The sequence below is a fragment of the Diabrotica virgifera genome, chromosome 7, assembly GCF_917563875.1.
Source record: "Diabrotica virgifera virgifera chromosome 7, PGI_DIABVI_V3a".
Lineage (NCBI taxonomy): Eukaryota > Metazoa > Arthropoda > Insecta > Coleoptera > Chrysomelidae > Diabrotica > Diabrotica virgifera.
Window position 1 is genome coordinate 76,758,550 of NC_065449.1, and position 25,002 is coordinate 76,783,551.

Sequence of the window (25,002 nt, forward strand, 5' to 3'; positions counted from 1 at the left end):
TACTGGAAGGTGTCTGGCAGGTATGGTGTTAAGCGTATAGAGCTCTAAGTACATCCCAATGGGGGGTTATAACTCCCAAAACCCCCCTGGTTACGCCCATGGGTTCTTATTACTCCTTGAATGCTGGGCTCCCCATATATCAGATCTAAATTTGTTTTTATGATTCAAACGCCGATCTCCATTTTCCTCCAAATATTTTCCTTACTACTTTGCGTTCCCATATCTGAACCATTTCTTGTTGCTTTTTATTTAATGTCCATATCTCCGATGCATACCCTAGTTTCTATACGCCTAATAACCGTTCTGTATATTCTTAATTTGGCACCTCTTTGTGTGTATTTTGTTTGTACTATCGAATACTTTCCTTTTACATATTCTTGGTCTATACATTCTATGTAAGTTTTTATGTCATTAATATATACCTATTCATTTTTTTCTTCTAATTCTTTAGTTATCCGTATCACTTCCTGTTTGCTTCTTGCGACTATTGCTATATCATCAGAAAACTCCAGGCATTGATGTTTTTTTGTGATATATAATTCTTTTTCTTATGTGATATATAATACCTACTCCTTCATTTATTAAGATACTGCCTGACATTTCATTATTTATTTTTACTTGGTTTTCAGTTTTTATTAGAACCCAAATTACATAAAAGACATAAATAATTAATAACTTATCTGCATTAACCCTTTCGCTGCGGCTAACTCGAAAGACCTCGTTCACTTGAGGCTGACGTGCGGATGGCGTCGAAAGACGTCATGCGTCTGTGATTTAAGAAGCGAATGACGTCTTCAGAATTTTCCCTTAAGTTTAAGGTTTAAGTTTAGGTGTCTTCATTAAGGTGTCTACATAGGTTTAACTTTCATGTCAGCTAATATATTTTCATATTTCAACAATTTTTTTCTTTTTTTCTTTGATTTTGGACCTTGTTGGGGGGGGGGGGATTTCACCTATTTCTCCCGTAGATCCGCTACTGTAACTGTAACACCACATTTCATTAAGAGGATCGGTACGTATTTTCGGCTGCAATGCTATTCAAATGGGGATTCATTTTTTTCAAATCCTGAGAAAACTAATAAGTATTTTTGAAAAATTTAAACGCAGAATGAAAGATTACGTTATTAGCGAGGGCCGAAAGTCCCTGAGAACTTCTATAATGTTTATTTTAATAAGTTACAGGGGTGAAAAAACTAAGAGAAAATTTAGTGTGATTTTTAATTTCAAATATCTCATTCAAAATAAACTTTTTATTTATTCTAAGGGACTTTCGGCCCTCGGTAATAATTTAGTCTTTCATTCTGCGTTTAAATTTTTCAAAAATATTGATTGGTTTTTTCAGGATTTGAAAAAAATGAACACAATGCCGTGGTAATATTTTCCAAACCTGTCTTTGTCTTACAACGCACTCAACCGAATATAATATTGTCAGCATATATTGTCAGTCAGACACTGACAATCAGTGACAATTTTAAATATTTGACATTGCATCGGGAATATTTTGAGAAATTGATTAAATTAGTGTATTTGATAAATAATTGATTTAAGACGTGAACTTAATAAAAAGTTATTTATTGTGTATTATTTGTGGAAGATCCAAGCAGAGAATACATCAGATATATCCTGTGATCCAAGTATTTTGTTGTTAGAGATGTTCAAAATTGTAAGCGTTCCAAAATAACAACATATTATTAAAAAATCACTTTAACACTTTTCCTCTTTTCTCGATTGATTATTAGTTTTTGTTGTACAAATAAATTATTACAATCACTGAAAACATAGTTAGTGAAAAAATTATCACATTTATTAATTGAATTAATAATTTGCAATTATAAAAATAACAGTTATCCAAGAACATTCAAAAGCCATCTCTTTAAATTAATTATGACATTTTCAAGTAGAATGACATTCTAGTAATGTTTACATATCCACACCAGTGTGAATTTTACTACACGTAATTTGCCGTGTAAAGACAGAAAAAGTAGGGATACACGTAAAATATTTGCGAATTATGTACCCATAGCCTTAAATGTTTAATGCGTTTTTACATTACATTTTTTTAATCTTTCTTTTCTTTATTTTTGTTTTTTTATGGTTTCGCTACGAGGCGATTCGCCAGCACTATTATTTGTCCGTGATGTAATTTGGTTCTAAACCATATCAGGGCCGCTGACATTTGCAAATATATAATTTATCTTCAAATAACCATTTAGCTAAGAAATAAAACATTAGCAAACATGCTCGAAAATTTTTCTTCCATTAATAAAGATACATTCCAATGATTTTTTTTACAAAAACTACAAAAAACAGTACTAAGGTACAGTCCGTCTAATTTACTTACCGTTGCACGTCATTATATACGCCAGAGATCTAAATTGACATAGTTGCCAAAGTATAAAAAATCCTGAATCCATTTTAAATCAAATAGATCACATAAAATTATTGTAAATGTGGATTATACAACAAAACAAATTAATATTCAATGTAAATAAATAAAAACTTAAAAAAAAAGGACAAGAATAAGTTATAATCTTACGTTAAAGTAAATAATAAAAACAGTAAAAGAATGTAAACAAATACGAAGTGTCATCACCGCAACTGTCAAATAAATGTTACCAATTTATTCTTAAATGTCACCTTCCTTTGATTATAGTTTCAGTGTGTTCCGAACAAATGTGCTTTATAAAAACGATTTATACCTAATCCATTTATACAAATTAAATGAAACATATTATTGTGTATTTCTTTAGGTAAACATTAATAGAAGTCTTCAAATATTATTTCTACGCGTATATAATAAAATATGTCTAGTGGCTGTTATTCCAGTGTACTCGGCAAAATGATTCTAAAGAGAACACACCTACCGCCTAAATATTTCGTGTTGGTTTTATGTGACGTCACAGGCTATGATGCGGATGACGTGCAACGGTAAGTAAATTAGACGAAGTATACTTCACTTTTACGAACTGTAACTAAAAATTGACTTTTTCCGCAAATCGCCAGGAAATTTTGACATTCCTGTCAAAATTTCTTGAAGAAAAAGTCAGGGCCCAGAGCACGCCAAATAGAATTCTATTTTGCTGACGTCACAAAATAGAATTTCATAATGGGAGAATCGACGGTTGCTACGCAACGTGACGTCACTAAAATAGAATTCTATTTGGCGTGCTCCCGCACCAGGACTTCCTTACTGTAAGGAAATGTCATTTCCTTACTGTAAGGAAATGTCATTTCCTTACTGTAAGGAAATGATATTTCCGTACAGTTGTTAGTGTTCTACATAAATGATAGAAAATTATTAATAATCCATAAAACGTCTGTATGCATTTTCGTACTTTTCTCTTGATTTCTTTGGCAATAATTCTAATGAAGCAGTATTCACTGCCTCAACCAGCTCTGGAGGAGTCCCAGGAATGGAAATTTCATCATCACTTATCATTTTACTTTCGAGAACACCAGCAATTAAATTTATAAGCGTCAAGTTTGACAATTCAACCTCAATACGTTTCCATAGTAACCCAAGTAATTTTATTAGGAATTTCAAAGCACCATTTATTTGGGAATAAAATTATCGCGTTTTTTTAAATCAATCAATATCTGTCGAATTTTAAACGATTTGCGGAAAAATAGTATGTTTACCTCGTAGGAAAAGCCACATTCCTGGACTCTGTGTTGCTAAGTCTCGGCTTGCGCCTCGACTTAGCAATCTTCACAGTCGTCCAGGAATGTTAAGCTTTTCCTACCCGGTAAACAATGTACTATTTCTTAAGGATGTTAGATAACTTTCAAATAATAACTAACAGATAACAAATACATTTAACATTCTACATAAAACGACATACACAAACGAAACAACGACGAACAACGTTTTTAAAATCTTTCTAATTTTGCTTTAATATCTCCCCTGAAGAGTTTTTTTTCTACGGCTATGTATATTTGCACAGCCATTGTCTGCTATCTTCACACGAGAACAAATAACCATATTTTAACCTAACCTAATTCTAAGATAAATAAAAACGCGCCACATAAATAATTATTTAATTTTAAATACCAGTTGTATTTGATCTTTTTTAACTTATACTCATGTTTAAGCTTGTACAAAAACAATTAGTAAGATATTCAAAGAGGTTCCATTCTGGTAATAGGTTCATATAAAATACAGTAGCTGTTTAAACTATTATAAGCTATATTATTTCAGCCATGGTCAATATTACTCCACCAATGTTAGATTTAGAAGTAAATAGAATAGTATGGGTTGATATGGAAGTAAGTTAAATTATGTAAACTATTTACTTGGTTATTTTTTGTTGTTAAATTTACATGACACACTTTCCCATAAATCTTATTATCTTATTAATACGAAAAAAAAATCCAAACAGGAATAATGTAATCATACATTTTCTTTGATAAAATAGGATATAATGTAAGCTCTTTTATTATATTTCGTAATGGATTCTACAATCTGCAGGAAGGGCAATAAGTCTTATTGAGACTGACATGTAGAGTATCCATCCAGTGAGTGATATCCTTTAAGAACTAGCTCAGTGTTTTTTGACTGTGAGAGTACCTATTAGTGTTTATATTTCCTTAGAAGCTAAAATTTATCTGGGTCCCATAGACGGCATGGGTCTAGTCTATGCACTTCATTGTCCATCCATCCAATGGCACTACAGCCCAAATCGAGCCTTGGCCTCCTTCAACAAGCTTCTCCAATCATTTCGATTTACCGCTGTTCTTTTTCCATGAACACGTTCCCAGGAAGTTCCTGGCATCCTCATCGATTTCGTCTTCCCATCTCTTTTTAGGTCTTCCAACAGGTCTTTTTCCCTGCATTCTTGCATTTAGCAATTTTCTGGGGATTCTATTCTCATGCATGCGGACCATGTGCCCTGCCCACCATAATCTCTCCAGTTTAGTGTATTGTGCTAGAGTTGGTTCGCTATATTGCTCGTATATTTCTCTATTATACCTAATTCGCCAGTTGTTATTTTCACTTATTGGGCCCAGTATCCTACGTAATATTTTTCTTTCAAACACATCTAATGCATTGGCAGATTTCTGTGTCACCACCCATGCTTCACAGCCATAACTTACTATGGGCCTGATTATTGTTTTATAGACCCGGAGTTTTGTTTTCTGGTGTACGTCTTGCAATTTGAATATGTGGCCCATCGCGAAATAGGCTTTATTTGCCAGCACAAGCCTTCTATTTATTTCCCATAGACAAATTTATCTGGGTCCCATAGACGGCATGGGTCTAAGTCTATGCACTTCATTGTCATCAGGCACGTTTAGATGGTTGGCCAACACCTTAGGGTGCACTCACACTCTTTCACTGTAACAAACACTGAATTGGTAGATGACTTCCTTGATGGATTCCAACTTTACTTAATGTAGAATGACCCTATTGTGAAAGTAGAATGGTGCATCAGTGATGGCTCTCCACATTTTTGTTTGAAATCTTGAAGGATGTCACTGGTTGAGTTATTGGTGGTTCTCCAAAATTATATATCATAGGTCCACACAGGTTTGAGAATGGAATTATACAACAATAATTTGTTGTCCAATGATAATTTACATTTGCGTCCAATGAGCCAATACATTTTACTAAATTTAAGGCCTAGCTGTTTTCTTTTGGTGAATATAAATGCTTCTTTCAAGTCAGCCGTCTGTCCAAATCCATGCCAGGATATTTAGTATTGTCAACTTGTGAGAGTGGGTAGTGGTTGATTTTTATTGGTGGACATGTTTTTCTGCATGAAGTGAATATCACATGTGTAGATTTTGTTTCATTCGTAAGCTCTGTAAAAAGTATTTAATTATTTTACTTGATATAAACTAAATACCTTCTATGTTTATATAGTCTTAGTTTGATTCAATTTCTGTTTTTCCGAATAAGCAATTCTGTTTGTTCATTGGCAGATTGATACTGCCATTAAAGGATCTGTTGTGGAGCCGGCTAATAATTTATTCTTTGGTGTTTTAGATCTTGTTTTTTTTAATCACTCTGGTTTTCTCCATTCAACTTACTATTATTAGCTTAATAAAGTCTTATTTTCTTTAGTATTCTCTCATTTATATCCTGTATGTTACAATTTTTTCTGATGTTTTCACGTTGGCAGAATATTTCTGTAATTGTTATTTGATATTCTCATCTCAGCCATTTCCAATAGCCTGTGGTGTGGTTGCATCAGGTATTGCTTCTGATGCATATTATGTCATTTGGTCTTTTACTGGATTTATAAATTCTTGATCCCATCTCAGCTAACAAAAGTTTATTTTCTTTAAGGGGCTATATATCCTAGTGTAAAAGTACGAAATTCATATAGTTTTTTGGGAATTTCTAAAATAAAAAGTACTGTACCAATTGTTTTGAAAATTTTTCATGAGCATTTATTATAAAAAGAAGTACATGTAAAACAATTTTCATAAAAAATGTTAAAAATAAACGATTTATGCGCCATCTACGGGCATCGTGAAAATAAAAACATAGCTCCACTTCTGCAGTGATTGGGACTTAGAGATTAGATTAGAGATCCTGAAACATAAAATTTCAAAGTTATTATTGAAATATAAGTTATTGTCTATATCAACTAGGGGTGTTTTAATCAGATAAAAAAATGTCAATTTGGCGGTTTTTGAAACTGAAAATGTTTTAGCTAATTTTGACAAAATTTTTCAACACTTCGTCATTTTTTCAAATTTTATTATTTTTCAAAAATCTAGTTGATGGTACCTATAGGAAATAACTTATATTTCAATAATCAGTTTGAAATTTTATGTTTCAGGATCTCTATTAGTCCCAATCACTGCAGCAGTGGACCTATATTTTTATTTTCACAGTGCCCATAGATGACACATATAAATCGTTTAATTTTCAATATTTTCTTATGACTATTTCACTAGACTGTTTTTAACTGATAAAACGGCATAGCAACGCATCGTTTTCTACTGACAAAACTCCTTAGCGACGTGATTTCTCAGCGACAAAATTATGACAGCTGTGTCACGAAAGTGTCTGGCAATAACAAATAAATAAAGATTATATTTCGTTGATATGGTGCATTAATTGTCTCGTGAAATAGTCTTGTCGAATATCATTCGAGAGAAAATTATTTACCGGCAAAATTTTCTCCTGGTTTCTTCAAGTTCGTTGCCTTTTGGTAATTTTCGCTTATGAAATTTTGACAAAATCACTCGACTGACGTCTCGTGATTTAAGTCAAAATTTATTTCGCGAAAATTGCCAGGCAACAAACTTTCATACCAGTGGAGAATATTGCCGGCAAAATTTTCTCTCTTGTGATATTATATACGAAAATTGTTCTACACATACTTCTTTGTATAATAAATGTTCATGCAAAGTTTCAAAACAATTGGTACAGTACTTTTTATTTTAAAAATTCCCAAAAAAAGTATATGAATTTCATACTTTTACACTAGGATAGCCCCTTAACTGTTTAGAACTGCTTTTCTTCTTCTTTTCATTTTTGTTCTTGCTTTTTCTATGTATATCATTTTATTTCTTTTTGTGTCAATAATACAGTAGGTAGTGTAATTATTACTTATTTTATTAAAAATCCAAATTACATTATCTATGCATGTATACACTAATAAGTATGAAATGTATGCAATATGTAGATATATATACTATACCTATTTTCTTGTTAAAATACTTACAACTGAATTACTTATTTTTTGTGGAAAATTAATTGGTACTCTTAGACTATTTTTTTTGTTACAGAAATTATTGGTCACTTGTTGCCCTAAATTATAATAATTAAAAAATTGAATATTAAAAGCGGTTAGGACTTCTAAATTAACTGTTTGACATTAACATAAATGAAAAAGTACTTTATGATCTGTGATGTTTGGCGGAGGGTTGAATTGGTGCCCATACTAAAGTTATAAAATATTTATTACCTGACAGACCCTATAAACCAGACATCTTTTAAATTTTTAGGAATTTGTACATAAAAACTTTTTGGTTTACCTGAAAAATATTCTATTAAGTGGTATTATTTTACTAAAATGTTTTCCTATAAGCGGATAAATTTATTAAGGAGGAAATAGAAACGTTTCGGGACCTCACATTTCTATTCCTTAAACCAGGATATTTTATAACCGGTACTCTAATAAGCAGGTTCGACTGTATATGCAATTTTATGTACACTGTCATTATTATTATAATATTTTTATTTCTTGTTGATAATTGAATCCATTAAACTAGTTATATTTTTAACCCGGGAGCAGTCGCGGCATTAGAAAAAATCTAATAATTTATCCTTTTCTGTGATAACTTGATGAAAAATTTTACAGCATAACTTTCCACTCGTAAGTGCCTCGAGGAAAATTGTAGTAATGAGCAGGTATTTTTTTTTTATTTTTTTCATTTTTTTTTGTGGAATTTATGGCTTTGGTTAGAACCAATTAGCTTTAAAATTGTTAGAAATAAATAGTTTTAAAATAACAGGTAAATGAAAATATTATAAAATGAAAATTTGTTTTAAATTCGTATTCTTAGATTTAATCTAACGCGTGACTGCTTACGTGACAGAAGAGAGCGCGACTGTTCCCTGTTTAAATGGGTATTAGGAAAAATACAGGCAGCATTCTCTTTAATTATTTTATATCTTGCGAAATTCTAAAAAAAATATTTTAATTGTGAAAAAATTTAAATCAAATTACCCCATTCGGGCCATTCCATATCAACTCAACACACCTAATTTTCCACCCCTCTTCAGATTTGGTTATAATTGGGAATACTCATAGTGGCTAATGAGGTAACCAAAAATACAAAATTTTGAAATTTTAATCTCAAACTGTTTCCGAAATATGGTTATGTAAAGTTTTACAAATAAATCCAAAACACTGCGACCATACTTTTTTGGAATGGTTGTAGAAGCTATCCTAATTGAGCTAGAATAATGTGAGAGGTGTCGTTTTGCAGCATTTTTAAAAATCTACAGTCAAATATAGAACATGATGTTATGGTAAACAAGTTTTTTTCAAACAAAAAGAATATATTTTGATTAAGTTTTTTTCCAAAAAGTACATAATTTAAAATTTTCATAATATTCCTACAAATACATAGTACTGTTGTTAATAACATATAACAATTTTATCATGGGATGGTGATGGATTCAACATAAAAAAAAATAATTTCACCCATACAGTATGGTGCATATGAGAGGAATAAATTCGTAATTTCACAAGCTGCCGACTTAAAAAAATACCGAAACAGGTCAATTTTTATTTTTAAATTGTAATTTTTTGGCATATATATCATACTAGTGACGTCATCCATCTGGGCGTGATGACGTAATCGATGATTTTTTAAATGAGACTAGGGGTCGTGTGCTAGCTCATTCGAAAGGTTATTTAATTCTCTATTCAGTAATATAAACATTAATATAATTGTTTATACAGGGTGGCAAAGAAAAGTTTTCAATTAAATTAATCGACAAAAAAAGAAGAATGTACCTATGTAATTAATTTAGATTAAAATATATTTATATATTTATAAATCTATTTTAAATTAACATACATTATATTAATTAACATATAATTAATTAACATACATACATATACAGTATTAACATACATTCTTTTTTGTCAAATAATTTAATTAAAATAACTTTTTTTGCCACCCTGTATAAACAATTATATTAATGTTTATATTACTGAATAGAGAATTGAATAACCTTTCAAATAAGCTAGCACACGACCCCTAGTCTCATTAAAAAATAATGGATTACGTCATCACGCCCAGATGGATGACGTCCTGTTGATGTTGAAAAATTGATCTGTCTCGGGATTTTTTCTTTAAGTCGACAGCTTGTCAAATTACGAATTTATTCCTTTCATTTGCACCATACTGTATGTGTGAAATTAATTTTTTTTATGTTGAACCCATCACCATCCCACGATAAATTATGTAATTAGGTACATCCCACGATTTTTATGTTATTAATAACAGTACTATGTATTTGTAGGAATATTATGAAAATTTTAAATTATCTACTTTTTGGAAAAAATCTAAATCAAAAATATCTTTTGTTTGTTTGAAAACAACTTGTTTACCATAACATCATGTTGTATATATCACTGTAAAGAGTTTTAAAAATGCTGCAAAATGACACCTCTCACGGCATTCTAGCTCAATTAGGACAGCTTTACAACCATTCCAAAAGAGTATGGTGGCGGTGTTTTGGTTTTTTTTGGAAAAATTTTTATAACCATATTTCGGAAACGGCTTGAGATAAAAATTTAAAATTTTGTATTTTTCTTCACCTAATCATCCACTATGAGTACTCTTAATTTTAACAAAATCTAGATGGGTCAGGAAAAAATTAATTCAAAGTGTGTTGATTTGACCTGGAATAGCTCATTCATAGATGATGTATTTATATTTTTTTAGATGACAGGTTTAAATGTAGATCAGGACAAAATAATGGAAATTGCCTGTCTTGTAACAGACGCAGATTTAAATATAATTGCCGAAGGACCAGATATTATAATACACCAACCTGATAGTGTACTTAAAAAAATGAATGCTTGGTGCAAGAAACAACATAAGAAGGTATGGTTTAATGTAGCATATATTGTGTTTTATTGTATTATACATATTAAACAATGTAGTTTCAAAGGCAGTAGCTTTTAGCCAAAACTGGTAATATGTAACATTGTTATACATAATCTCATTTTTAAAGGGGTGACAGACACGCAAACTTTAAGTACGTGAATTTAAAGATCGCTGACTTACTCAGCTCGACGTCGGCGTCGGTGACACACAGCAAACTTACTCATACTGCATTGCGATGTCGTCGAGAGAAGATGCTTTGTGTTATAGGAATTCTGTCATATTACATTTTAAAATCTAATAAAAAAGACGAAATCGAAAAGTGTGGCTACGTTTCATAAAAATGAACACTTACATTTTACATTATATTTTACAAAGTATATCGTTTTATTTTTTTCAAAAAGAAATAATTTGTCCTGATAGACCACCGTTGTCCATTTATGTAATTTATTTCGTACGTCTGTGGGTACGATCCAGTCACAAACAAATGGATTGGCCCCCCAATTATGACCAATGTGAAAGGCCGCCCTGTAGGATCCTTTACTTTTGGTTTTGGAGCACATATGAAGGTGACATCGCATTTACCCAAAAAGAATAGCAATGTATTACTGGTTTCATCATTTCATCACACTGATACAGCAGACTGAATAGACGAAACTAGCATCACGCCAGAGATGATTTTATTCTATAATGATACCAAATGTGGAGAAGGTATTGTACATAAAATGTCCACATGTAATTTTCTTATGGGGTCCTAAATATCGCCAGTATAAACGCTTTTGTAATTACCAAACATAATAACCCTAATAGGAAATACACTAAACAACGAAGACAATTTATTAAATAATTAGGAATCGACCTAGTAAAAAGTTATTTTCAAACTATGCATCCTCAGGATTACTTTCTCATATTCGATAAGCTGTTTTGAAATACTCTGGAATGTATACACATAACTGACCTAATCCACCACCAGGTAAAAATCATTGAAAATACTGTAATAAAAGGAAAACCAGATATTTTGCACACTTAGCAAATGTTGGTTATGCATGGGTCCTATCGTAGCCTGCTGTGAGAAGTGTATTCAGTAAAAAACTTATTAAGAAACTGTTTTCGTGATTAAATTTTCCATTTTCTGTGTACCTAATTTTGCTGAAATCTTTGTTTTTTTAGCGGAGTTTGATTATTGTTTTGATCAGGTTTTGTCAAATAGAAGATAGTCCAGAAAACCACTGCGCATCCGCTAGGAAGAATATTCCGATTCGGATTTTTTGCACAATCTTACTCAAAAAGGACCTCTTTTAACAAATTTGCATATTTGCATGTTGCCAGGACCAAAAGTGGGTCAAAAATTTTGTAAACGTTTTTTTTGTTTTTTCCCTAAAATTATTTTTTTTGCATGGAACACAGTTTTTTGGATCATTTCAAACAGAAAAGGTCTTTAGTGACTTTTCTCTAAAGTTGATATTTTTTGACATATAAGCGATTAAAAATTGAAAAATTGCGAAATCGGCCATTTTTAACCCTCAAAAACTATGTGAAAAACTGAAAATTTGAACGTTGTCAAGGTAGGTAGATATTCTTTAAACATCGATTGATGAAATCCCGAAGAGTTTTTTGCAATACAATATTCAGAACTCCTTTGTTTTTTAATTGCTAATCAAGCGTTCGCGACACTATTTTCCACCGTTGCATGTCGATACGTCAGTATCAGACTGCACCAACTCAAAATTTTTCAATATTGAGATAAGTATGAGGAAATGGTTAAAATATTTTTATTTATCAGTTTCAAATTACACCATCTCAAAATTCCAACCCCATTGTAAAAATTTTGACTTGTCAACATGCAGAATTTAATATTTTTTTACAACGTCGTAGTTTCATACCGCATCACTTTGAGTTAGTGCATAATGAAACTTGATTGGTAGAACTGTTGTCAGCTACTAACTCAAAATGGTGTGTGAAAGCTACTTGCACTGACCGTTGCTAAATTAAATGTTCGGAAAAATTTAGTGATACAGAAAGAGAAGAAGTGTTAAATAACTACTGGGGTCTTGGCGATTTAAATAGGCAGCGAGATTTTATAGTTAACAATGTAATACCGGTTAAGCCAAAATAATGATATAAGAAAGAAGGGAGTCATAGAAGCGAAAATATAGCTTATTACTTTTGAGATGAGAAATGAAAAAATTACAGTATATGTATAAAGTTTTCTTTATGAACACTTTAAACATTTCGAATAGGATAATAATGAAAAAGCATGCACAGCAATTAAAAAAAAAACGAGAGTTTGCACAGGTTTGCACAGAATGACAATCGAGGAGGAAAAAAAAATGCTGTGCGACCAAGGTGCTAGATGATGAAAAAGAATTCGTGAGGTCCCGTATCAAATCTTTTCCAGTAATTGACTCTCAGTATTGCGGAGCAAGAAAAAACAAATCTCTAAACTTAGCCACATACTAAGATAATAGTGACTTAATAATATAATAATAGAAAATAATGGTGACTTCATGATGGGCCTCTACATATATGTACTCGTACGTCTTGGAATTGGATACAATACGTTTTGTCTACTCATTTTAAAGTATTTAAGTATTGCTTATAAAGAAGTTAAAGAGGTACCATCAAAGAGCTATACACATTTTTGTAGAAAGACTGACTACTTTTGGGGTATATAACAGAAGAACTTAACAGGTGGGCAAAATATTTCAAAGACTTATAAAATTACAAAGAACAAAATATCAACAGCAGAAACATAAAAAATCAAAAAAGAAAACAAAAACAGGTAATACAAGACGAATTAATCAAAGAAACTAAAAAATAATAAACACGCAGTATAACGCGGACTGCTGGTTGAAATATTGAAGGAAGAAGTGTAATACTAGAGGAAAAGGAAAAAAAAGTAGAGAACTCACTCGTTAAAAAACATACCTATTATTTAAATTATGACTATATGCCACCAGAGCTTGAAAAGTTAGAAAATATATTAATTTTATTATTCGCCACCACAGCGTAGAAAGTTTATTTTATTTAAGGGAGCGTTCAAGTATTACGTAACGCGATTTTTGAAGATTTTTGACCCCCCTTCCCCCAACCTGCGTTACGTAATACTTGAACGGTCCCTAATCGCCCAAAAGCAAAATGGAATCAAATTAACATATTATATGTACCTATTTACCTTTAATTTCTTCCGTCTGTCTAACCACAACACAATATGTAATAAAAGTTGTTATACATTACATCACGTTCAAGATTAAAATGATTAAATTAATTACCTATTTAAAATTATTTTTAGGGCGGCTCGCGTCGCTCCTTGACTTACTGCCCAGTTGTCGCGCATCCCTTGCACCCCCGGGATGTAACGGCCCAGCTTCTACCACAGTTAGGTTCTAACAGGAAAGAATATATCATATTTGGCTACACAGTCATACTCAGTGTTCATGATATCGCATATTGAGTAATTTTTCTTGGCTAACAAATGCATTAACCCGTGTTGAGCTGCCCTCCCACTTGCAAAAATTAAAAACAAATAGCGCTGATTTATGAGCTATTTATGAGCTTTCATATTCCGCAAATTAAAAATTTTGAGCTCGTTACACTGGGCAGGAATTTAATATTTTAGTTTGGGGTAGGGGGGCTGACTCAGCCCCCCCACTACTTAAAAATAGGGATATTGAATCGTTCTTTGCGGCAGAATTACGAGCTATTTATGAGCTTTGGAAATGATATAGTTTCGATTTTTGAGCTCATCCCCTTCACCCCCAAACAACCCTTTAATTGATTCAACTTAAGAGAAAAGTGCTGAGAAAAATTAAAATATATCGTATCGCGAATATAATTCGTATAACGTATACACTCTAAGAATAAACTCTTAAATCACGCGCATTTCGATTATTGAGCTACAACCCCTTCGCAAGAAAACCACCCGATCTTCCCTTTTAAGAGAGACTGGTACTTAAAATGAATTATTAAATTAATTATTTGGCGACTACATATCATTTAATAATTTATGAGCTCGCAACATACGCGATCATTGAATTGCAATTTATTTTGTATAGTACAGTCACTGAAGGTAAAAATAAACTATTACCTTTATTTCAGTAAACCTATATCGATTTTCACGAAAATTGGTAAGTGGTTAGAGGATACCTCAAGAAACAAAAGTGACATGGTGCAACCTTGTCACACCAATTAAATTTGTTATATAAAGTATTTTAATTTTCGTGAAAAAAGTGCATATTAAAGGGGATTTTCATAAATAACTCAACTATAAGTCTTTACAAAAAGATTTCATTACCAAAATTGAAGATAATAAAAAATAGAATAAACTCCTTACTTTAAAAAACTTTTAATATTAATTTAAAGTGAGTTAATTTTCGGCTAGTACCGAAAGTCACAATTCACATCTAACTATTCAAGTTTAAATAATTGGAAAACGATGCATTCTATAACATATAGTTAATTGACACTACTATACAACTAAATACTTGCCAAAGTACTTAGAAATACCTATCAAATCAGCTCCAGAAGAAGTTGATAACATCTAAAATGCTTCAAAAATGTTTCCAAGAAAATGTTATTTTTTTTTAGAATAACTCAGTTAATTTTTATGAGATCAGGTTTGGTATTCAGGTATTCAAAAACCATTTGAAAGGTAATTTCAAGAGCTATAAAATTGTATTAAATCTAATCTTTTACATCTTTTATTCTTTTAAAATAAACGGTTAGAGGGCCCCAGTTACATTGTTATGGAAATAAAATTTAGGCTTTAAACGTTTCTATCTCGGTTATATTGTATCCTACACAGATAAAAAACAAGTAGAATATTTGCTAACACAAAAGCTCTAATTTCTTTGTCTATCATTTTTTACGTGTATCGAGTATTTTTATAGTTATTATCAAAAGAAAATGTAATTTACGAAAATTTGAAAAATTATGATTTTTTTAAATCATATATTTGAGGTCATTAGATACCTATACCAAAGTAAAGAAAGTCTCATAGGGCTTACTTAAAATTTTTAATTTTTGTAGAAATGGCGTATATTTTATTTTTCGCTATTTCCTAAAAAATTCGAAAGGGTCGTCTTATTTTCAACTCGTAACTTGCTTTTTTAATGCTATCATCTTCGTCCGTAGGTCAATTGTTAGTTATTCCTGTGTACTTTGACAAGCGTATATTAAATCTATTTTATAAAATGCATCGTTTTCCCATTATTTACGCTTAAATATTTAGATTTGAGTACTCGCCAAAAAAATGTACATTCAATTAGGTACCTATAACTCACTTTCAATTAATATTAAAAGGTTTTTCAAAGCTTACATTTTGGTAATCATAACTTTTTTGTAAAAACTTAGTTTTTGAGTTATTTATGAAAAACTGCTTTAAAACATGCATTTTTGGCACAAAACATTAAAATTTTTGATCTTAAATAACTCAAAAAGTTTTAATTTATTTTAATAACTTTATATAACAAATTTTGCTTAGAATTTGCCCCTCTATCGATTTTTAAAGTTATTTTTAATAAAATAATCTTCACCCCCGAGAAGGAGTGATATCCACCCTCAGGGTAAGAGCGCAAGGTCGCACCATGTAACTTTTGTTTCTTGAGGTATCCTCTAACCACTCACCAATTTTCGTGAAAATCAATAAAGGTTCACTGAAATGAAGGTAATAGTTGATTTTTACCTTCAGTGACTGCACTATACAAAAGAAATTGCAATTTAATTATCTAAATGCGTGTATTTTGTGAGCTTATAAATTATTAAACGATATGTAGTCGCCAGATAATTAATTTAATTCATTTTAAGTACCATTCTCTCTTAAGCCGGGAAGATGGGGTGGTTTTCTTGCGAAGGGGTTGTAGCTCAATAATCGAAATGCGCGTGATTTAAGAGTTTAATCTTTAGAGTGTATCAGTTATACGAATTATATCCGCAATACGATATATTTTAATTTTTCTTAGCACTTTTCTCTTAAGTTGAATCAATTAAAGGGTTGTTTGGGAGTGAAGGGGATGAGCTCAAAAATCGAAACCATATCACTTCAAAAGCTCATAAATAGCTCGTAATTCTGACGCAAAGAACGATCCAATATCCCTATTTTTAAGTAGTGGGAGGGATTTTTAATTTGCGGAATATAAAAGCTCATAAATAGCTCATAAATCAGCGCTATTTGCTTTTTAATTTTTGCAAGTGAGGGGGAGCAGCTCAACACGGGTAATGCATTATTACATGCTAGAGCAATATTCAAAATGAACGGCCCTTACCACAAATCCACTCTCGGTATACATCCATAAATTATATGACACTATTCCAAAATGAAGGCAACTCCTAAAGGAATGTGTTACGCCAAAAACAGATTTTCCATTTTTTTATGATTACGGTACTATTGAAGTCGGCTTGCGATATATTTTTAAACAATATCACAGATTCTGTCAGATTTCTTTTTTCGTTCATGTAAGAAATAAATATTTTATTGTCTTTCTAAGTTACTTCATAACCTATAACCATATGTTTATTTAGACAGGTTTGACTGCAGCTTGTTTGAATTCAATGATCCATTTGGAGCAAGCCGAGAATGAAATTCTTGATTTTGTGAAGCAACATGTCACTGAAAAAATGTCACCCCTGGCAGGAAATAGTGTTTATATGGACCGAATGTTTCTCATTAAAAACATGCCAAGTTTACATAATTATTTACATTATAGGTAACTACAATTCAAATTATTATTACAAAGTAGACGAGAAAATTTTTTAATATGAATATTTATTTATTTAGCGTATGGCTTAAGTATATCACAGAATATATTTAGATTTATGCATTATACAATGCATCACAAACAGATGTCCAATTTTTTTATATATTCGATTGACCCTTCGGTTGCCATTACAAAGTCTATAGGGTCGCCTGTGTATGCTCTGCGTGGGCAGTCCTGAACAATGTGACTGATCGTCTGTCTTGCAGCGCCGCAGTCACAAGAAGGCGAGGGGAGTTTACCCCATCTGTGGAGGGAGTCGGCGCATCTTCCACAGTTTGTTCGAATTCGATTAATGGCTGCCCAAATCTTACGGGGACGTTCAAATTCGCCAGGTTTCCCTATGATGTCCGGTAGACTATGGTAATGCGGATCTGTCCTACTTTCCCAATCTCTCCATCGGGTATTTAAGTCAAAGTTGGATTGCTGCAGCGCTTGAGCAGATTGTAGAGGGGGTAACCTGGATCGGAGACGGTTTCCAAGAATATCGGGGATGTCGTTGTGGACTAGAAGCTGGCGACTGTCCATTATTTTGTTATATTCTTTAACCAATGCATGTTCGCGGCGTAGGTTGGGTGGTGCTATATTACTAAGGGTAGGTAGCCACATTGTAGGGGTGGGCTTAATTGTGCCTGTTATCATACGCATAGTACGGTTTAGTTGGGTGTCGACCAGGTGGGTATGCCTGCTATTTAGCCACACTGGAGCACAGTATTCTGCCACCGGATATATCAGGCCAAGAGCAGAGGATCTTAATGTTGATGCTGTGGACCCCCATGTAGTGCCGCAGAGTTTCTGTATTATATTGTTGCGTGTTTTCAATTTTGCTGCTGTTTTCGTCAGGTGTTCTCTGAATGTGAGCGTTCTGTCTAGAGTAACCCCAAGTTATTTCGGGTATTTATTGTGTTTTAACAGCATGTTATTAAAATACACTCGCAATTCTCTGTTTGCCAACTTGTTGTTTAGATGAAAAGCTGATACTTCAGTTTTTGTAGTAGTCTCCATTTCTTAAGGTATTCGCTGAGGATGGATAAGTCATTCGTGAGAGTGATTTCTGTAGTTTCTAAAGATTGGTGGCTTGTTGCAAGGGTCCAGTCGTCAGCATATCCAAACTTCCGAGATTCGGTTTCAGGCATGTCAGCAATATAGAGGCTGAAAGCCACTGTTTCGTGCATGCACCACTGTGTATCAAGAACTCTGGATGGATACCATCAAAGCCAGGTGCTTTACCTGATTTCATTTCTTTCAGCGCATGTGTGATTTCAGAAATAAGTATTCTTGCTGAATATTCGGAGTTCGTTCTGTTCATTTGTTTTAATGCCCTTAAGTCTCTTTTCACGTTGGTAGTATGTGTTCGATCTCGTGGAGCTCTGGATAGATATACTATATGGGAGGCAACCTTGTTAGGAGACATTTTAGACTCTCTGGATTCCAGCTGGTTAGCTCCTCCAATTTTCCGCAACAAGGACCATGCCTGCCGGCTTGATTTTTTGAAGTCAAGGTTTTCGACAGTCTTTATCCATTTTTGGCGTCTAGCTGTATCGATGTTGTGTAAAAGCTCATCGGCTATTTCTCGGTCACCACTTTCGAGAAACTTCGTGTATAAGTCTTCACATGTTTCAGTCCATCCAGGCACATATTCTTTGCGATACCCCCTAGGGATGGTTTTCTTGGCAGTGCTTATTACTGCGCCCACAAACCTCTCATAATGTTTGCTGGTTGGAGGGACCCAGCTCAAGGTCCGGTCTAGTTGTTCAGAGAACTTCTTCCAGTTTGCTTTTCTAAGATTCCACCTGGGTCGAGGATATGATCTAATTATTGGAATTGATATTCCGATGGTCGATGTTGAGTATGTGGGACCGGACGATGTTGAGTATGTGGGAAGTCTGCAAGGACACTTCTCGCAGTTGTTAGTGGTCTGTCATTGGTATCTTTTGAGACAAAACATAGGTCTGGGTTATATTCTTTTCTCCATGCAGCTGATTTAAATGTTCCTCTGTCTTTGGCATCAAAAACTAGGTATGTGTTTTGCTCTTCGGACCATTCTACTAGTGCCTCCCCATTTTCATCATTCGTGGTGTACTTCCACATTTCGTGGTGGCTGTTGAAGTCGCCGATGTATATAGTAGGATGTGGATGAGTCTTTAGCACTTCTGGGTTCCATGCAGTGGCTGGAGGTTTGTATACGTTAACTACGGTAATATCTCCAATCTTGGTGACTACTTCATGTATATTATTTTCATTGGAAGCAGAAAGTAGGAAACCATTTTCTATATTGCAGCGAATGTAGGTTGCGACGCCGTAATGTTTATCATAGGTGGCTCCCAGTAAATCGTAGCCAGGTATCTTTCCCCTTAAATCAAGCTGGACTTTGTCTTCAGTATGGGTCTCTTGTATGGCAACCAGGTCAATGTCGTTATCGTGTAGGATTTTTTGCAACACGTGGCATTTTGCCTGGCTTATGCCCTCGATGTTAAGGTGACAGACTCGGATACACGGTCCGAGATCTCTAGTCAGTTGGTTCTGAGAAGAACCTTTATTTGTTCCCATCGTATGTTTACGTATAGATAAGATTTCTGTTTGTGATCTGTGATGTTGGCAGGATATTGTTTTTGTTTTCGTTCGTCTGCCGCCAAATTTTTGCTAGTTCATTTAGCGTTACCCAGGGTGCACCACATGGAGGCGAACTAGCATTACACCCCATAATATGAATAGAAAAACTAGGATTGTAAAAATGACAAATGTTTATTTTTTGTTATAATCTATTTACCAAATTAGTGAATTCACCTCTAGATGTGATTCAGATTCAGTAAATGTTCGCTAATCTTCTAGAATAACATCAAATGACTGGTGTCTGTTACTTGGATCAAGGTTTTCAATAGAATATCAATCAGTTTCATTATTGTGTTTGATCTAGTCTTAAGGTACTAGTGGCTGTGTCGCATTTTTGCAAGGCGCATGCTTATGAGTTACCAGATTATTTTCGGTTTCAAAGACCAAGTCTTTCGACAAATCTATGGCATGTCCATAGAATGGGAACAGCCTAGTGATAATATGTAACCATTGGTTTAAAATGGCATTTAAATATGATTTTTATTGTTTTAAAGGGGTTTTACCCTAATAAAAGAGGCTTTTGCCCTTTAATTATTTTTAATATATTGTAAGTCAACAATTACTCTTCCATGAGGCATTTATAACCTATAAGACGAAGCTGTAAAGATGGCATATAATATGTCGAAAGTACTCAACTGGTTTTACACAGTATCAAAGTTATTTGAAAAAAATACATCTGCTGCCAGTTTGACCTATATTTTACAAGTGTGGACAAGTCAGTCTTTTTCCAATTTATGTGAAATGTCAATAGCGAAAATGGGAATAACGTTTATAGAAACCTTTTGGATCATATACATTTTCAATACATTTTTCAATCGGTTCTATTATAGCTTCAAGCTGTTCACATACAACGGACACTACCTCCGAATGACAAGCCCAACGTGTCTCTTTAATGGACGGCCGGAGTGATGACGTAGAAGTGTCAATTTTTATTGACATATGTCATGTCAGATTTTTCCAAACCTCTCCAAACAAACGTTGTTTAGTGTGGCAAATTTTTATTTTTTATTCTTTTTTCAGTTTTTACAGAGAATATTTCCGTTTTTTGCAATATGTAAGTATTGTTATAGTTACTACAACAATTTTACAAGGTTGTGTAAATAATAAGTCATGATGTTTTATATAAATCTCAATAAAATGTATGTTATGTATGGGTGAAGTAAGGTTAGAATTTATTTGATTTTTAGAAATTTTAGATTTTATGATTAATTATTTATATGGGAAATAAGCCACAATTAAAAATGAAAAAAATAATTTTATTACCGTTTCGACGCCCAAATCGGGTGCCGTTGTCAAAATACAAAATATTACTAAAATAAACAAAAGTGTTGTTGCTAAGCAAAAAAATTCTTCTAATAATTTATTTAATCTCACTCATTTATATTGGCAATTCAGACATATATTATACATTTTAAAGTAGAAGACTTTAAAATGATATTGCCAATATTTATGAGTTGCGTTCCTGGGACGACTTATGTTATTATATTACTGTTGCTTAGCAACAACACTTTTGTTTATTTTAGTAATATTTTGTATTTTGACAACGGCACCCGATTTGGGCGTCGAAACGTTAATAAAATTATTTTTTTCATTTTTAATTGTGGCTTATTTCCCATATAAATAATTAATCATAAAAAATGCCACAAGGAAATAGCTTCAGAACAACATTTAGATTTTATATATATTTTTTTAGATTTTATACTAATTAAAAAGTTGAGATTCGGCAAAACCTTACTTTTCAACGTGTTTACAATCTTTGTTTGGAAAGTGATCATAACACTGAATATAGCCGCAGTTGGCCGTGACGTCATACTCCGACCGTCTATTATTTTAGGGTTTTCAGTATGCTGTTAGTTGATTTAACAATTTACTCGAATATACCATGCCATTTTGGGCTTCCCTCAATGAAAATATACAGTTGACTATAACATACACGGTTATTACGAGGTTTCGCTTATAACGAGGTACTGTAACACCTGTATAACGAGGCATATTTGGTTATAACAAGGAAAAATGAAATCGAAGAATATGTTTCTTTACCTGTTTTTAGCGCAGTAATGGCTATAAATAAATCCCCAACTGCCTGTACACAGAAATCCCCACATCTGTGTGGTTATCGAGGCCAGTGCTGTAATGAAATCCACCGCTTATAATAAACTTCTTCCTGTTTTGTTTATCTATCGACCGATATTGAATATTGTAGGAAATTTATAATTTATGATGGCGAAGCCTTATTGTTGCAGAAACAATATATATCATCTTATATTGCTCCGAATGGCTTCACTACAGGAAGTTAATGTTTTATAAAATTATATATTCATATGTATGCACAATATTATTGTTGTCTGATATAACGCGATCCGTTTATAACGAGGTAATTAGTCCGTCATTTCAGTTCTCGGTATAGAGGGAGTCTACTGTATATTAATTGCATAACCCCAAAAAAAGATTAACACATAGATTTATTTTACTCAAATATCTATTTTCTATCTTGTTTTGTTCTATCACTATTTGAACTTACTTACCCTGACCATTGCCTGACTGAAAATTTGCGGGCCCATAAACAGTGATTGATAAATCAAACCACCATACACTTTAAATTTGGAGGGAAACCTCCATAGGGCAAGTTGTTTACAGTTGAGTCCATGGTTGTTTACCCGTGCATCATTTAAAGAACACGACATAAGTCGGAAATTTACTCCACTCAACAGCAACTGACAGAAAGTGGTTACTGCTCCGATCACGGATTATATTATATATTATGTTATATAAAATTTGACGTTACCAAATAAAGAGAATGTAAATAACATTAACACATTGCATGCCACGCTTTAATCGGGATACTACTCTCAGGGGCCATTGATATCCACGGCCATGAAAGTTAGTCATACGTGTATATCAAAAATGAGCGACGTGGCCCATGGCAAAATATCTGTCTCTCATGTATGAGCGACGTGGCACGCCATATGTTAAAACGAATTTTAAAGACAGTTTAAATAATTAACAAGATTTAAAGCGAGTTCTTGTGCTTGTGAGGTAAGAGTTTTTCCAGGCATAATCTAGCAAAATTCAATAAAATATTTTGTTTTTGTCATTTCTGTCACTTTTGCTGAAACTTAAACAAAACTATTCCTGTGTGAATGAGGTTAACTTTATATGTAAATAGTGGCAAAATAAAATGCACTTACCATAAAATTTGAAAATCCAATATAAAAATTGGTTGTGAAAACAACTGTTTGTGTAATATAAATAACTTCTAAATGCAAAAACAGTAAAAAATTCAACAAACCGACAGCCACAAGTAAACAAACCAGAAATGTGACACATTGTACTTAAAATCTGAAAACGTCCCCAGTGTCTTTTTGTACCTTTGTATCTCTTTTTGATGTACTGAGTCTACAGCATTCATAAACATAACATGTGTCTTTACTTAATAACAGGCGGTAGCAGGTTTGTCTTTAGTTTTAAGCGTCAAGACGATGATGCTAGATTAAAGTATGTGTTCTTCTTCTTAGATCAAGTGAGACTGGTAAGTCTTGTTTTTTCTAATACAAAAAAACTGTAATAGGTTCTGTGGCCTCAACGAAGGTCAACAGTTTACTTATTGGTAGTTTTAGTATCTCTTCTGGTCCAAACCTCAGTTGACCAGTGAACACTGCCTTACATCACTTAGCACATTGCAATGGCATAGTATGTGTATGGCAGTCTCTTAGCATATGGCATAGTTTGTATAGGTGGTTTCTTAAACGGCAATGGCCAGTCACCATTTCAGTGACCGTTTTAATCTCCCATTTACTGAGATTCATCACACTATTCCGAGAGTTTTTATCCATATTCTTGATTATTTTTTTAGTCTGGATTTGCACTTGATTGGCTCTCCATTTCTTTTGATGATTCCTTATCAGCCATTTCTGAACCTCGTTTTTCGTAGCATCTTTAGTGATCCCACTGAAAGGTTCTGGGTCTTCAAAAGTTTCTCTCGAGCCTTGTTTTGCCAAAATATCTTCTCGTTCATTCTTATGCACCCCTTCATGACCCGGCACCCATACTAAAGACACCTTATTGTCTTTTGCCGGGTTGTTGAGGAGATCTCAGTATGTGTTTTATCTCGCCAGGTATTACTGACCCACGGGTAAAGACCCATGGACTTAACAGTAGAAAGTTTTGGTTTGAAACTAATACAGTTATTTTTATTTAATAGGTTTATTTAATTTACAATTTTTTTTTAGATTAATAGACGTTTCTACGGTTAAGGAACTCTGTAGAAGATGGAATTTAGAAGTATACAAAAAAGCTCCTAGCAAACAGTTTACACACAGGGCTTTGAGTGATATAAAAGAAAGTATAGAAGAACTTAAGTTTTACAAAGAAAATTTTTTTAAGCAAAAGTAAATTTTGTGTAATAGATTTACTGCATCATGAAGAATAGCTGTAATTTTTTTAAAACAAAACCACTGAAATCAACAAATCGACCTCATATTTACTAAAATGATTTTAAAATGATTCAGATTTGTAATAAATTCGTCGTTTATTAATGTGTTATATTTTATTACCTTGACAAACTTTTAACTTTTTCAGAGTATTGATTAGCCTGATAGTAATCATTTTCTTTTTTATTTTTTATTATCCCGGTTTTTTATAGCGTTCTTCGCCTTCCGGTTCCCAGTTTCCAGCTTCGTCGGTCGTTCCATTCGTCAGGGTGAAGATTCCTTTCCGACATTGCCTTCTGAATGCCGCCTAGCCAGGATTGTTTCGCCCTTCCTCTCTTTCTTCTTTCCCTTGGCGTCCATTTTAGAATTTGTTTTGGCAGTCTGTTGTCGTCCATTCTTTCTACATGGCCATACCAAATCAGTTGTCTCCATTTGAATTTCGTCTATGATGGTTGACTTGACTCCCATTATATTTCTGATTTGGTCATTTTGTATTCTTTCAAGCCTTGATTTTCTAGCCGATCTTCTCCAGAAGTCCATTTCCAATGCAAGTAGGCGTCGTTCCAGGAAATTTAATAAGTTGCCATGTTTCGCATCCATAGACTATACTTTTAAAGATGGAGTTA

General features: G+C 33.0%; 1 protein-coding gene across 2 annotated transcripts in view; it reads left to right on the top strand.

Moving 5' to 3' along the window:
• Positions 1-3,971: 3,971 nt before the first annotated feature.
• Positions 3,972-25,002, top strand: part of LOC114328479 (oligoribonuclease, mitochondrial) — a 120,938-nt gene continuing 99,907 nt past the window's right edge. The window contains exons 1-5 of one of the 2 annotated variants that reach the window (XM_050655567.1): positions 3,973-4,138; positions 4,199-4,266; positions 10,420-10,581; positions 17,101-17,285; positions 24,176-24,481. In XM_050655567.1, coding sequence (XP_050511524.1) covers positions 4,084-4,138; positions 4,199-4,266; positions 10,420-10,581; positions 17,101-17,285; positions 24,176-24,338 — 633 coding nt within the window. In that variant the 5' untranslated portion in view covers positions 3,973-4,083 and the 3' untranslated portion in view covers positions 24,339-24,481. Of the gene's footprint in view, positions 4,139-4,198; positions 4,267-10,419; positions 10,582-17,100; positions 17,286-24,175; positions 24,482-25,002 lie in introns of those variants that run through there. The other variant, XM_028277335.2, reaches the window with a different exon arrangement.